The sequence below is a fragment of the Perca fluviatilis genome, chromosome 19 (assembly GCF_010015445.1).
Source record: "Perca fluviatilis chromosome 19, GENO_Pfluv_1.0, whole genome shotgun sequence".
Taxonomy (NCBI): domain Eukaryota; kingdom Metazoa; phylum Chordata; class Actinopteri; order Perciformes; family Percidae; genus Perca; species Perca fluviatilis.
The window spans coordinates 4,472,811-4,486,131 of record NC_053130.1 but is presented as its reverse complement, the minus strand read 5'-3'; the positions used below and the strand labels follow the sequence as shown (position 1 = coordinate 4,486,131).

Below are 13,321 nucleotides of genomic sequence, written 5' to 3'. Positions count from 1 at the left end.
AGGCTTTCATACTACTCACTACTGTTGGGAATTGGGGGGGCTACAGATTAAATTATTGGCAAATTATCAAAGATTTTTTATCAATATTAATAAAGAATGAATGTCCGTATTAATAACTCCACCAAACTGACAAACGATCAAAACGGGGCACCATCCTGAACTCAGGGGCCAATAACCGAGCTGTGAAATATTCTCATTAGGTGGTGTTCCCTTTAAAATACAGATCTTAATTAACGTAGTTAATCTATCTGGTATTCTTTAAAGGAACCAAGAGGGGTGAATTCGAGCACTACCTGTGTTCAACCAGCAATTATTACAACAAATACACAAATCAATCACAGACAACTATTTAAAGTATAGTAGAATTTATTAACTTCAAAATGATCAATGGCCAATCAATAATCCTTCAATCATCAAACCTATATAACCTTTTACAAAACTACAACAAAAGCAAAAACAAACCAGCATGTGGTGAGATTTTGTGTCTGTGTATGTGTGTGTGTGTGTGTGTGTGTGTGAAAGAGAGAGAGTAGGAGGAGGGGAGGGGGTGAAGAAACAGTGTTCTCTTCTACAGATTTGAAATACTGGTCCGCTTCACAGAGTCCAATGGTGCTCACCTGAACTCTGAAATAGTTCACTTTTCGGGAAGATGAAGCTATTTAAAGCAGATGCCTGCGTGCATCCTTTCAGCAACTGGGTTGCAAACGGAAGACAATGGATTTTTGGGTGCTCAGGCTATTTATAGATCAGGGCCCGTATCCCTAAAGATTCTGAGAATCCTCTCAGAGAGCTCCTAACTTAACCTAAAAATTCCTTGCCAGGAGTTTTAGCTTAGAAGTGATTCCAGAACATTTTCAGTGAACTCTGAGCAAAGAATGGATGGAAAATCCTATCTTAGTGAGGAGGTGTGGTTGACCCCGTTGCTAGGTATGAGTCATCATTTCAAAAGCCGTGATTGGTTGATCCTACAAGTTTGATGAAAATGAACTTTTGGTGATAATGAGCAAAGGATGTACCCTCAAATCAATAAACATAATTATACACTCTAATCTTATGCAGACTGTAATTGTAAATAATATTTCACATTCAAGAAAATATCGGGAAAATTAATAGTAAGCTGTAGGGGTTATAGCCTAACATTAGAATCTAAAATATGTGAAAACTTAAGCTCATTACACCCTGTTCAAATAATGATTTGTGTCTTATTTGCTCATATTAATATCCTAGCTGGCATATTTTGTACTTTCACTCCCATATGGACCCCATTGAAAACAAGATGGCCTATCTCAAGGGGCTGTCCTTAATGAAGTAGAAATTGCAACGTTACAACTCAGTGTGGTCTTAACGAGGGTAACACGGCTCAGCTTTTATCAATGTCTGTGATTGCTGGCTGGTCTATTTATGAAGGCTTGTTAACAAATATCCTACAAACACAGAAAATGGAGAAAAAAAGGAATCGCAAGCCGAACTGGACTGAGGAGCAAGGTTTGTTGCTGGCCCAGTTGGTGAACGAACATAAAGGTATGTTACGAGGAAAATTTGGCCCAACTGTCACTAGCCAAGGCAAGAGGCGCGCCTGGGACACAATATCCCAAACAATCAATGCCTCTTTTCCACTGGTGGTGCGGACAGGCGACGATTGTGAGAAAAGGTGGTATGTGCTGCAGTCCAAGGCAAAAGATGAGATTGCAGCACACAAGCGGGAATCCTCACTCACAGGTGAGCAAAATACTGTAGCCTACCACATAATCTGGCAACTTGCTCCTGCTGGCAAAGTTAATTTACATGCCGAAGTACTGTGTTCATTGACTGTTTCTTTCTAGGGGGTGGACCACCTGCAAAGCGGCTGTCCCAGGTGGCCGACACTGTCTTTCAAGTCCAGGGACACTCTGAGGTCAGTGTCACAGGGCTGCCAACAGGCATTGACACGTCAATGATGCAGGCCCTTGAAATGCAGCAAAGGTAGGACACAGGGTTATTCATATCAACAGTGTTTATTCATTGCAGAAGCCATTTCATGTGTTATCCATGCTCATTGTATTAAATTAATTTAATCAAAACAATAATTAAACTAGGCCTATGTATTTCTGTAGCATGGAGCCATCACAAGAACCGGGCCCATCAAGTTTGCCGACAAGATTGCCGCCTGAACCATCTGCAGCTGCTACTCAGGATAGCCCGGCGGATCAAACACCATTCCCATCCGCAGCACCTGCTCCGTCAGCATCCCTGCAGGAGAGAAGATTGCAACTCACAATTGATGTGTTTGAACAACAAAAAAAAGTCCTTTCCCTTCAGGAGGAGTACTACCGCCTTAAAATTGAACACCTAAAAAATAAACCATTTAGAGATTGTGTTCTGTGTCTTGCATTTAACACTTCTTGCACAAAAATTCTTTAGGGATACGGGCCCAGGTCCCCTGACCTGGCTCCATGCTGTTGTATGGTCCCAGGAACCAATGGCAGATCAGAGTGTTCTTGAAGGTGCGAACTACAAGCCTGTAGTTTTTAGAGTTTTTGGCCAGTTGAACCCTCCCCACGTGGAGGTAACACCTAGGTGTGACCTCTAGGCTGCAAAGTCTACATGCAGGCCTTTTCTTTGTTCTGAAATGACCGCATGGTCTTTTGTCTTTCAGAGGCAGATGTTCTGAGGCTGTGTCCTTTTGGTTTAAAATCAGTTTTAACCCACTGCATGGTCCCAAAACTACCATAGTCACTCTTAATGCAACGTCATCTGCCTCTGAAAGATATCTTCTCATTGACTTTACATTGGCATTGTTTTCCGTGGAGGCCATGCAGAATTTTCACACATTCCGTGCCACACTCAAAAAAATAACTCATTGGATGAACTCAATTAAATTGTGGGCAGGATTTCCATCCAATAAATATATGTAGCCGCAACTCAAACTAAGTAGATCCATTTAACGGAATGTAAATCAGTTAGCCTAACTCATTTAGATCAAATAGATACAACAGAATATAAATGAGTGAGCCTACATTATTTTTATCAAATAGATACAACAGTATGTCATTGAGTTAGCTTAATGAATTTTTATCAAATTCAGCTGAAATGAAATAATTACATTAGCTAAATGAAATTTATTTACATTTGTCCAACTCAAAATGTATATAATTATTGGAAAAGAAATTATTAAATATATAAATAAATTTAATTAATTTGATCCCCCATTAACATTCACATGAGACAAACCTGGTTGACGCTTTTTTATTGAAATAAATTAAGATTTGAACATCTTTTACTTAGAGCCCCTCCACTCAAAAATATGTGTTTGTGATGTAAAATAGAATGAATCAACTTTATTGATCCCTACAAGGGACATTCACATATTACCACAGCTCACGAAACATAGCTGCGATAATGTGAACTTCCCTTGTGTGGATCACTGAAGTGCCATCTATTCTACTTCTCGAGTTTGAGACACAAAAGTCTGTTTTCACATTTATCTGCCGAAAATGGAAATTTTCTCCAAGCTCAGTGAAAATCCAGTTTTAAGGGTCAGGCCTACTGGCATGATTTGTGATATCACAACTAATTTTGAATTCAAGTCTGATCCAGTATTCAATTAATATTAATGTGATGTAGAAACTTGAAGCTGTAAAGTGCACATACACTGAACATGGGTGTGCAGTACTGCATGCATGTAAAACATGCAATAACATGCGCATGTTACTGCACCTCTGGACATCTTGCATCCAGCAGGAAGACTTTATAAATGTGCAAATTCATAGATTCTGGAAATTCTAATGAGGTAGGAGTAAATTGCCCTTTAAAAGGTTTTACATGTGAAAAGTATACTTTTTCTGAATTACAAAAAATAAAATAAAAAACAAGGCAGAAATTATTGTTCCACGCAAATTTGTATGCATCTTAATACTAAAGTCTGGAGGGCATCTTTAAACAAACAAAAATATCAACACATTCACTTTTTTACTAGATAAAACACAAGTATATAAATGTAAAATAATAAAAGCATGTCAATAAACTATACATGTTGGCCCTTAATGCAATTCTCATTTTCCAGTTTGGCCCTTAGTGAAGTTGAGTTTGACACTCCTGCATAGCTGTATAGAATGCACTGCAAAAACTCTGTATTGGATAAGTATTGTAATTGCTTGCCTTGAACTACCATTGGTGATTGGTGTGTTATCATAGCTGGTAACAGAAAAAAATATTGTGGACCACTGTTAAGACTAGCAAAAGAAAAAAACATTCACAATATTTTATAAAAGGAGGTAGAGTCAACAAATTATAATGGAGAGGTGAAATGGCCAAACCTTCTGGGTGTAAACACTTGTCCAAGCCCAAGTAATCTCAGTCTTAAACCCTCCATCAAGGTAGATTGTCACGTGGTTTAGTTCTATGCAAACAACTTGATTTTCAGCTGTTGTCTCTTTGCATTCAGCTTGTGCCCATCCAAATTCATTATGATCTTCTGGAAAAACTTGAGGTGTATTTGAGGTTGTCTGGAAAACTCAGATCAAGGACATAAATGAGCCCAAAAAGCATGACGAAGCCCATGATGACACTGCCCAAGTTGCTCAGGACTTTGATGCCTTCAATCACAACACAAATGTCCTCAGGCTCCTGATCCCCATCTCTTCGGATCACATAAATCCCCACGACTGTGGTTGCTAGGTCCCTTTCTGCATCCTCAGTCGCAAGTGCCTGAACACCACAAACAGAGAAAACACCACAAATAAGGGGACAGACACAGTGATGCAGGGCTCCACAGGCGATGGACACACACACACACACACACATACACACACACACACACACACACACACACACACACACACACACACACACACACACACACACACACACACACACACACACACACACACATAATTTAGAAATGAAACTTGAGAAGTGGACTTCATGCACAGTTCTCAACACACACACAAAAAAACACTAATTGCTTGTACGTATATCAAATTTCCCATCGCCTACAATATTGTTGGTGGGAATGGTGCACCATAGGGCTTTGTCACTATAAATGAAGTGCGCCATGGAAGAAGTAAGAGGGAGTAACTGTTCAACACTACATGACAAACATATTGATGAATTTACCAGATATTCTTTGAAGAAGGTGTCTGGATCTTCATTGAGGTAGATGATGAGGCCTCTCAGGATACACTCCCTCCTGGTGTTGATGTTGTCACACTGAAGCAGGGGTGAAAAAAATGACAATTTAGTCAAATGTGGTTGTTATGGTGGCACAGGGAAGGAGCAGGTTGTCTAAAGATCAGGAGGGTCATTTCAGTCTAAACAGGACGCCTAACCCCTAAATGCCCCCAACAAGCAAGTTTGTAGTTGTCTTGCATGTTTTACATAGCCATTGGTGTGAATGAAATAACATAGTATTTGGATAAAAGCACAATACAAGTAGGCCATTTATAAAACGTATTTAAAAAAGGTGCTCTAAGCGATGTTGTGTGACGTTATTCTTGTTGATGTTCACAGTATTTTCAAACAAAACAAAGACTAGCTCGCTCCTCCCTCCTCCTCATCCCGTATCCGCCTTCTGTGCTTCAGCGAACTAACCCCCCAAATCCTTCTTGTCGGTTATTGGCTGAACGCTGGAACACGGTTTGTTATATTTTTGTGGTCCAGGTTGGCCAGTTTATTTTTGTTGCCGTGTGTGGACCCTGTCTACAGAGACTGTTTTTTTTACAGTGTGTTCCGGGGACAGGCAGCTAGCAGATAGTGAGGAGATGTTTACTATATGTGACAAAAAATGTTGTAGCCTAAAAAACGCGTGACATCGCTTAGAGTACCTTTAAATAAGCATCTATGGACAAGAAAACCTTACAATAACCACCAACCAAAAAAAAGGTACGTTATATGCATTTCAACTAACCAAATCTGTGATAGACAGGACTTCCTTAATCCTCTGCCCCTTCACTCCTCCTTTGCTCTTGAAGAGGAGAATAAAAAAGGAGAATAAAGAGAATTAGCACATATCACATTGAACAAATTACAATGATGCAAATCAGCTTGTGCTAGCATTGAGCAAGTAATATTTTACTTACCATCCCTAGGAGGTTGCCACAAGCTGCTTTACAACTTAAACTGCAAAAAGTCAAACACATTTAGTGCACACCTACATACACCTTCAACCTACAATACGGTCCTATGATTTCTGTGATGTAGAAAACTCAGATGGAATCGGGAGAATGATAATAAAAAAAGAATAAACTGTTAACACTAAATATTGTGGAATAGCAGAAATTGTTAAATTAATACAATCATTTTGAATGTAAGCCTACTGACAGACTAACAATTTCACAGCTAAACTTTGCTTCTGCTCCAACCGCCTGCCCATCAGCACAGAGGCAAAGCACAGAGCAAGTAAAGTTATAGCTCATCATTGCGCCTTTAAAAAGGTCAGCACCAACGAGGTCAAAGTTGAAATAATTTTAACTTTAAGCGCAGCGCTTGGCGGCAGTTCTGAGTGGTGCAAGACACAAAAGTTAGCGCTTCGTCAAAGATATCTGCACAGCTCTCCCCATAGGAAACTATAAGACACGCACAGCGTAGAGCAGGTTTACCGCGTTCTCTTAATACATCCATGGGATGAACTGTAGGCGGCTTAACTGCACCTGCCGAGCCACATAGCTACCCCTATGACACGCCAGAAAATACGCAGCTGCCCAGTGCAGCCCGGGCGTGGTTGATAAACGGTTGTCGTCGCCGCCATCACACACACACACACACACACACACACACACACACACACACACACTTTGTCTACAGGCCAGTTTTGCCCGGTCCAATATTGCGGCGACGAAGAGCAACAAATAAGTTAACCAAAGCAGTCAATGTGGCGCTCATGGCTCTCAAGTGTCACGCATTGAGTGTGACAGTCACTCATTTCGGTCTTTTGTCACGCACTCCCGCCACACATTGTATTTCTCACGCGTAAAAATTATTTATAATAAATTGAATATGCCACAGCGCCCAAAATTTCTCTGGCTGCGCCGCTCTCACTATGGAACCGGCAGGAATCAAGCGCGACTGGCTGTTTTACAGTTGTGCGGAGGCTCCACGCAGAGCTCTTGCAGTAGTCTACATAAGTGGCCTGATGTTTATGCTTGTGCGCTGGTGTGTGCGTCGAGCCACATGTGTGTGTGGGGGGAGTGTGTGGTAGAGGGAGAAGTGAGAGAGTGACGGCGATTATCTTTGGAGCAAGTAGCGACTCTAGAGTCATAGTGAGAGAAACAAAGTGTCTCCTCCTGTTCTTTCTGACCACGGTGGGAAATCTGTAGCAGGAAAAGTTAACCCTCTCCTTGATTTCATGTTGTTTATGGAGAAATAGAACCAGGAAACGAGTCAGGGGAAATGCAACGCTACCAAGCCCATAGACCGTGACCAAGCCACGGCTTGTAGCTTTCATTTTTAATGTCTAAGTCGAGCCTGCCACTTATCAGCCAAACAAAAAAAAGAGAGGGGCTACACAATAGCCAATCAAAAAATAGCACTATTTTATCTGGGTAAGATTTAATGCAGCAACCAATGAAAAAAAAGCAAAGCATACAGACACTTCCCTAAACATTCGCTCATTCAGAGACCAGAGACCCAAACGGGGCTCTGTGTCTGTCAGATGGTCTGAGATCTACCGTATCAGTAGAGCAATCACGTAATGCACAGCAGACTATGGTGCAGGTAGATTATTTTCTGAAATATATTTAGGGCCCGAGCGCCGACAGCGGCGAAGGCCCTATTCAATTCAATTCAATTCAATTCAATTCAATTTTATTTATAATATCAAATCATAACAAAAGTTATCTCGAGACACTTTCCAAAACCCCAACAATTACAGTAATTCCATCAAGAGCAAGCATTAGCAGTGGCTATCGCGACAGTGGCAAGGAAAAACTCCCTTTTAGGAAGAAACCTCGGCAGACCCAGACTCTTGGTAGGCGGTGTCTGACGGGGCCGGTTGGGGTGTGATGAACAGTGGTGATAATAGTCACATTAAAGGTCACAGTGACGTCGAAGGTCATCGTGGAAGTTCATGTCATAGCAGGGCACATCGTGTCATACTGAGTAGTGCAGTCCCCTATACCGGATCCAGACTACTCTGTGCATAGGAACATCACAGCAGGGCGTTGCGGGATGAAACGTGGCGCTGCAGAGCATGGGTGGATGCGGCGGATGCAGCGGATGCAGCAGGATGCAGCAGGATGCAGCAGGATGCAGCGGATGCAGCGGATGCAGTAGGATGCAGCGGATGCAGCGGATGCAGCAGGATGCAGCGGATGCAGTAGGATGCAGCAGGATGCAGCAGGATGCGGCCGGGATTTGCAGAGAATCACAGAGCATAGCTCTGCGAAGAAGAAACATAAGGACTCTGGGGAGTAAACTCCCCAGAGCTAGATTAGTAACAAGCAATTCTGGGACAGGATGCATACAGAAGTAACAAGTAGAGAAGAGAGAGCAGCTCAGTGTGTCATAGGAAGGAAACAGCAACCCCTGCAGTCTAGAATTGTAATAGCATAACTAACTACGAGGAGAAGCAGGTGGGCCGGGTTAGGTGGACGCTGCAACTCCTCACTCCCTAACTATAAGCTTTGTCAAAGAGGAGGGTTTTCAGTTTACTCTTGAATGTGGCGACGGTGTCTGCCCCTCGAACCCAGACTGGGAGCTGGTTCCATAGAAGCGGAGCCTGATAGCTGAAGGCCCTGGCCCCCAGTCTACTTCCAGAGACTCTAGGAACCACAAGTAGCCCCGCATTCCGGGAGCGCAGTGCCCTAGTGGGACAATAAGGTACTAAGAGCTCTTCTAGGTATGATGGTGCTTGACCATTTAGAGCTTTGTAAGTCAGGAGGAGGATTTTAAATTCGATCCTAGACTTCACAGGAAGCCAATGCAGAGAAGCTAATACAGGAGAAATATGATCTCTTCTCTTAGTTCTCGTCAGAACACGTGCTGCAGCATTCTGGATCAGCTGGAGAGCCTTAAGGGACTTATTTGGACAACCTGATAATAAGGAATTGCAGTAATCTAGTCTAGAAGTAACGAATGCATGGACTAGTTTTTCAGCATCATTCTGAGACAGGATATTCCTGATTTTGGCAATGTTACGAAGATGGAAAAAGGCTATTCTTGAGGTTTGTTTTAAATGGGCGTTGAAGGATATATCCTGATCAAAAATAACTCCCAAATTTCTGACCGCAGTGCTGGAGGCCAGGGCAATACCATCCAGAGTAGCTATATCTTCGGAAACGAAGTTCGGGCGCGCGTTGGTCCTATCACAATAACTTCCGTTTTGTCTGAGTTTAACATCAGGAAGTTGTGGGTCATCCAGGATTTTATATCCTCAACACACGTTTGAAGTCTTGCTAACTGACCACTTTCATCTGGCTTAATTGACAGATATAATTGGGTATCGTCTGCGTAGCAGTGATAATTAATTGAGTGTTTCCTAATAATATGTCCTAGAGGAAGCATATATAAGGAAAATAGAATTGGTCCAAGCACTGAGCCTTGAGGAACGCCATGGCTGACTTTGGCGCGTGCTTGGAGGGTTTATCGTTAATGTTAACAAATTGGGATCGCTCAGAGAAATAAGACTTAAACCATTTTAGTGCAGTTCCTTTAATTTCCGCTAAGTGTTCTAATCTCTGTAACAGGATTGTATGATCAATAGTGTCAAAAGCAGCACTAAGATCTAGTAAAACAAGAATGGAGACAAGTCCTTTGTCTGCAGCTGTTAGAAGGTCGTTAGTAATTTTCACCAGTGCCGTCTCTGTGCTATGATTCTTTCTAAATCCTGATTGAAAATCATCAAATAAACTGTTGCTATGTAGAAAATCACATAACTGATTAGCAACCACCTTCTCAAGGATCTTGGATAGAAAGGGAAGGTTAGATATAGGTCTATAGTTTGCTAAGACCTCAGGATCCAGGGCGTCTTTTTTCAGAAGAGGTTTTATCACAGCTATTTTTAAATGACTGCGGTACATAACCTGTTAATAAGGACATATTGATCATATCTAGTAGTGAAGTGTTTACCACGGGTAACGCTTCTTTGAGTAGCCTCGTTGGGATGGGGTCCAAGAGACAGGTAGATGGCTTAGCTGAGGATATCTTTAACATTAATTGTTGAAGGTCTATAGGATAAAAGCAGTTTAAGTATATGTCCGGATTAGTCGTTCGTTCTAGCGGTCCTGTATTTAAAGATGAACTGTTAGAAGTTGAGGGCAAAAGGTGATTAATTTTATCTCTAATTGTTATAATTTTATCATTGAAGAAGCTCATGAAGTCATCACTACTCAGAGCTAGAGGAATAGATTGCTCAGTAGAGCTATGACTGTCTGTCAGCCTGGCTACAGTGCTGAAAAGAAACCTTGGGTTGTTCTTATTTTCTTCTATTAGTGAAGAGTAATAGTCTGATCTGGCTTTTCTTAAGGCCTTCCTATAGGTTTTGAGACTTTCTTGCCAATCCAGACGGGATTCTTCCACTTTGGTGGAGCGCCACTTACCCTCGAGGTTTCGCGAGACTTGTTTCGAAACTGAAGGAATTATTATTGTTTCTTCTATTATTTTCCCGTCAAATGAATTGGCTTTTTGAGGGGCTTAATATATTCAAAAACTCACCAAATTTGGCGGTCGCATCAAGTCTGGTGAAAATGTACGTATTTTAAGGGTTTCGGGAATAGGCGCACAAAAATGGCTCGCTAGCGCCCCCTACAAAGTTAAGAAAATTGAGCCCCTGCAGTGCGTTTAACGTAGACTCACGAAACTTGGTACACATATGTATCATGTCAAGATGTACAAAAAACTTCATTAGAGCCATACCCTAAACCCAACAGGAAGTCCGCCATTTCTATTTCAAAGTTCGAAATTAGTGCGATTTTGGCCATTTCCACATGTCGTACTTTAACGAACTCCTCCTAGAGATTTCATCCGATCAACTTCAAACTCGGTCTGTGCCATCTTAAGATGTTAAAGATGAAAAGTTGTTAAAAGAAAAACTTTTCATCATAGGGCGTGGCCGTGGCGGGGCGGCCATTTTGTGCGTTTCGCCGCCGAAACAGGAAGTGGGTGTAACTCGATTGTACGTTGTCCGATTACCTCGAAACTTTTCAGGATTCATAAGAGTCCAACCCTGAGGACAAATAAAGGCCGATATTTACTTAAAGTCATAGCGCCCCCTAGTGGCAACAGGAAGTAGGCCTAAAAGTCAAGCTGCTATACTTTAACGAACTCCTCCTAGAGATTTCATCCGATGGACTTCAAACTTGGTCTGTACCATCCCAACACCTTAACGATGAAAACTTATTAAAAGAAAAACTTTTCGTCAGACGGTGTGGGCGTGGCGTGGCGGCCATTTTGAGTGTTTAGCGATGAACAAAGAAGTTGTTGTAACTTGAGTGCACGTTGTCGTATCTGCCCGAAATTTCTCACTTTGGACAAGGGTCCAGGCCTGAGGACACCTACAGGTCAAAATTGACTTTCGGTCATAGCGCCCCCCGCTGGCAAGAGGAAATGCGCCTTATATGACAAACATCATCCGATTTGCATGAAACTCAGAATGTGTGGTCTACATGTGATACTGAGCCGGCCCCTATAATATGACCACGCCCACTTACTCAGGCCACGCCCCCTTGCATAACATTTGAACCGTTTAAGGTAGAGTCTTGTGTGAGGTGTCATTGAACTCAGCAGAGACTTCTTTCTTCATTGGTGATGGTTTGACCTGAGTGCCGCGCGAATGCACGGTCGCAAGGAGCGGAGTCCGCCAGTAACCCCGACGCGCGCCGAGGCGCGAGGGCCCGTCCATCGCTGCTCGCAGCTTTAATGACTATTATAACTTTATTTTTCTCAAAGTATCACGACTCCTCCAAAACTCAGATAAAAGAGATATTTTGAATGTGCACAACGTTTTGAACATGAGCAGAAATCTTGCTCTAACAAATGTTATATTACAGTCCAGGGGTTTATTAATTCATTAAAATGAATTAATGTATCATTGACGTGAATAATAGTCATATGCACATTTAAGGAGGTTACTTCCTCAACAAAAGATGCAAAAGGGAAGAGTAAATGATGCCTAAAGGCTACATGTGTGCTGACTCAGATATAATTAGAAAAGTCGACCTACAGGAGAATAAATAGATGAAAGCAATACAGAATGCCTGAGCCTAACTGCCATATATTCCATTATGTTTTTATATTTGGATTTTAATCTATGTTTACCTTTACATAAAGATTTCCAGCATAAATTGATTCAGAAAAAGGTATAAATAGGTGCATACAAATTCACCAGAATGCAGGAAATGTAGAGTTTAATGCTCAATTTTTTTTTTTTACTTTGTATTTGGTTGAATTGTCAGTGCCATGTGTCAAATCTTTTCTTGTGTAAATCTGAGCAATTATTAATAATAACAACAAAAACACTAATAATAATAATATTAATGAAACACCCCTATTCCTGCGACTTGTCCAACCCGCCACCAATCTATGATCTTTTTTTTTTGGGGAGGGGGGGGGGGGAGGTGTCACTCTTGCCTGTCTTCAAAACTTGAGAGCCCTGAACGCTATGTCAATAAACAGTAAGGGCCGTTACAGAGTCAACGCGAACAAGCAACGCGAACAAGCAACGCGAACAAGCAACGCGAGCGACGCGCTCCCTTTCATAGTCTAAACAGTGGACGCAAGTGGACGCAAGTGGACGCAAGCGTCATGGACGATGCGTGAAATGCAATACACCGCCCACGCAACAGGGGGTAGCAGAGTGCTCCACGGTGTTCGGTCGGCAGAGCCAGACCCTCCCGGAGAGTGGCTCTTGTCAGGGAGCAGCTGGATGGCTGACTTCTTTTTATCAGATGCTGGCATGTTTCCCCACCAGTACGGTGTACTACGATTGGGTAGCACTGACCAATACATTAATAAAAGGTCGCGTAAACATGGTTTAGCAGGTTTTAAAAATATATAAATACATTTGGGTCTCTCTCTCTCTCTCTCCTGCTGTACGCTATTTCAGCCTCTTGAGGAGGGCACACAGCATAGACACACACACACAACGTTGATACATACCGAAAAATGTGACTCAGTAGTCCTATGTTTGATGAATTTGCTCAGCTAAGTTGATTCAATATTTTTGGATAATGTACAATATAGTATCCTATATTTAAATATAGGGCACTACTACAATACATGCAGTGTCGCCCCCACCGACAACGCATAGTATTGGCGCGCACCGGTGCGCCGCGTATCAAAAACTAGGACGCCATATTTCGCTACGCATCGACGTAATGGCGGCCGGGCGTGACATGCGTAGCCTTTATGG

General features: G+C 42.1%; 1 protein-coding gene across 1 annotated transcript; it reads left to right on the top strand.

Annotated features, from left to right (window-relative positions):
* The first annotated feature begins 1,131 nt into the window (after nt 1-1,131).
* On the top strand, nt 1,132-2,650 carry LOC120548455. The gene is made up of 5 exons (XM_039784720.1): nt 1,132-1,719; nt 1,824-1,962; nt 2,094-2,355; nt 2,453-2,545; nt 2,636-2,650. The coding sequence occupies exons 1-5, from the start codon at nt 1,374-1,376 to the stop codon at nt 2,648-2,650; spliced, it is 855 nt and encodes a 284-aa protein (XP_039640654.1). The 5' UTR covers nt 1,132-1,373.
* The last annotated feature ends 10,671 nt before the right edge of the window (nt 2,651-13,321 follow it).

What these genes read in the sequence shown, in the direction of transcription:
- LOC120548455 (XM_039784720.1), top strand. Translation starts at nt 1,374, where the DNA reads ATGTCTGTGATTGCTGGCTGGTCTATTTATGAAGGCTTGTTAACAAAT. An exon ending in GCCCTTGAAATGCAGCAAAG is followed by an intron (nt 1,963 to 2,093) that starts GTAGGACACAGG and finishes GTATTTCTGTAG; the next exon opens with CATGGAGCCATCACAAGAAC. An exon ending in ATAAACCATTTAGAGATTGT is followed by an intron (nt 2,356 to 2,452) that starts GTTCTGTGTCTT and finishes GTATGGTCCCAG; the next exon opens with GAACCAATGGCAGATCAGAG.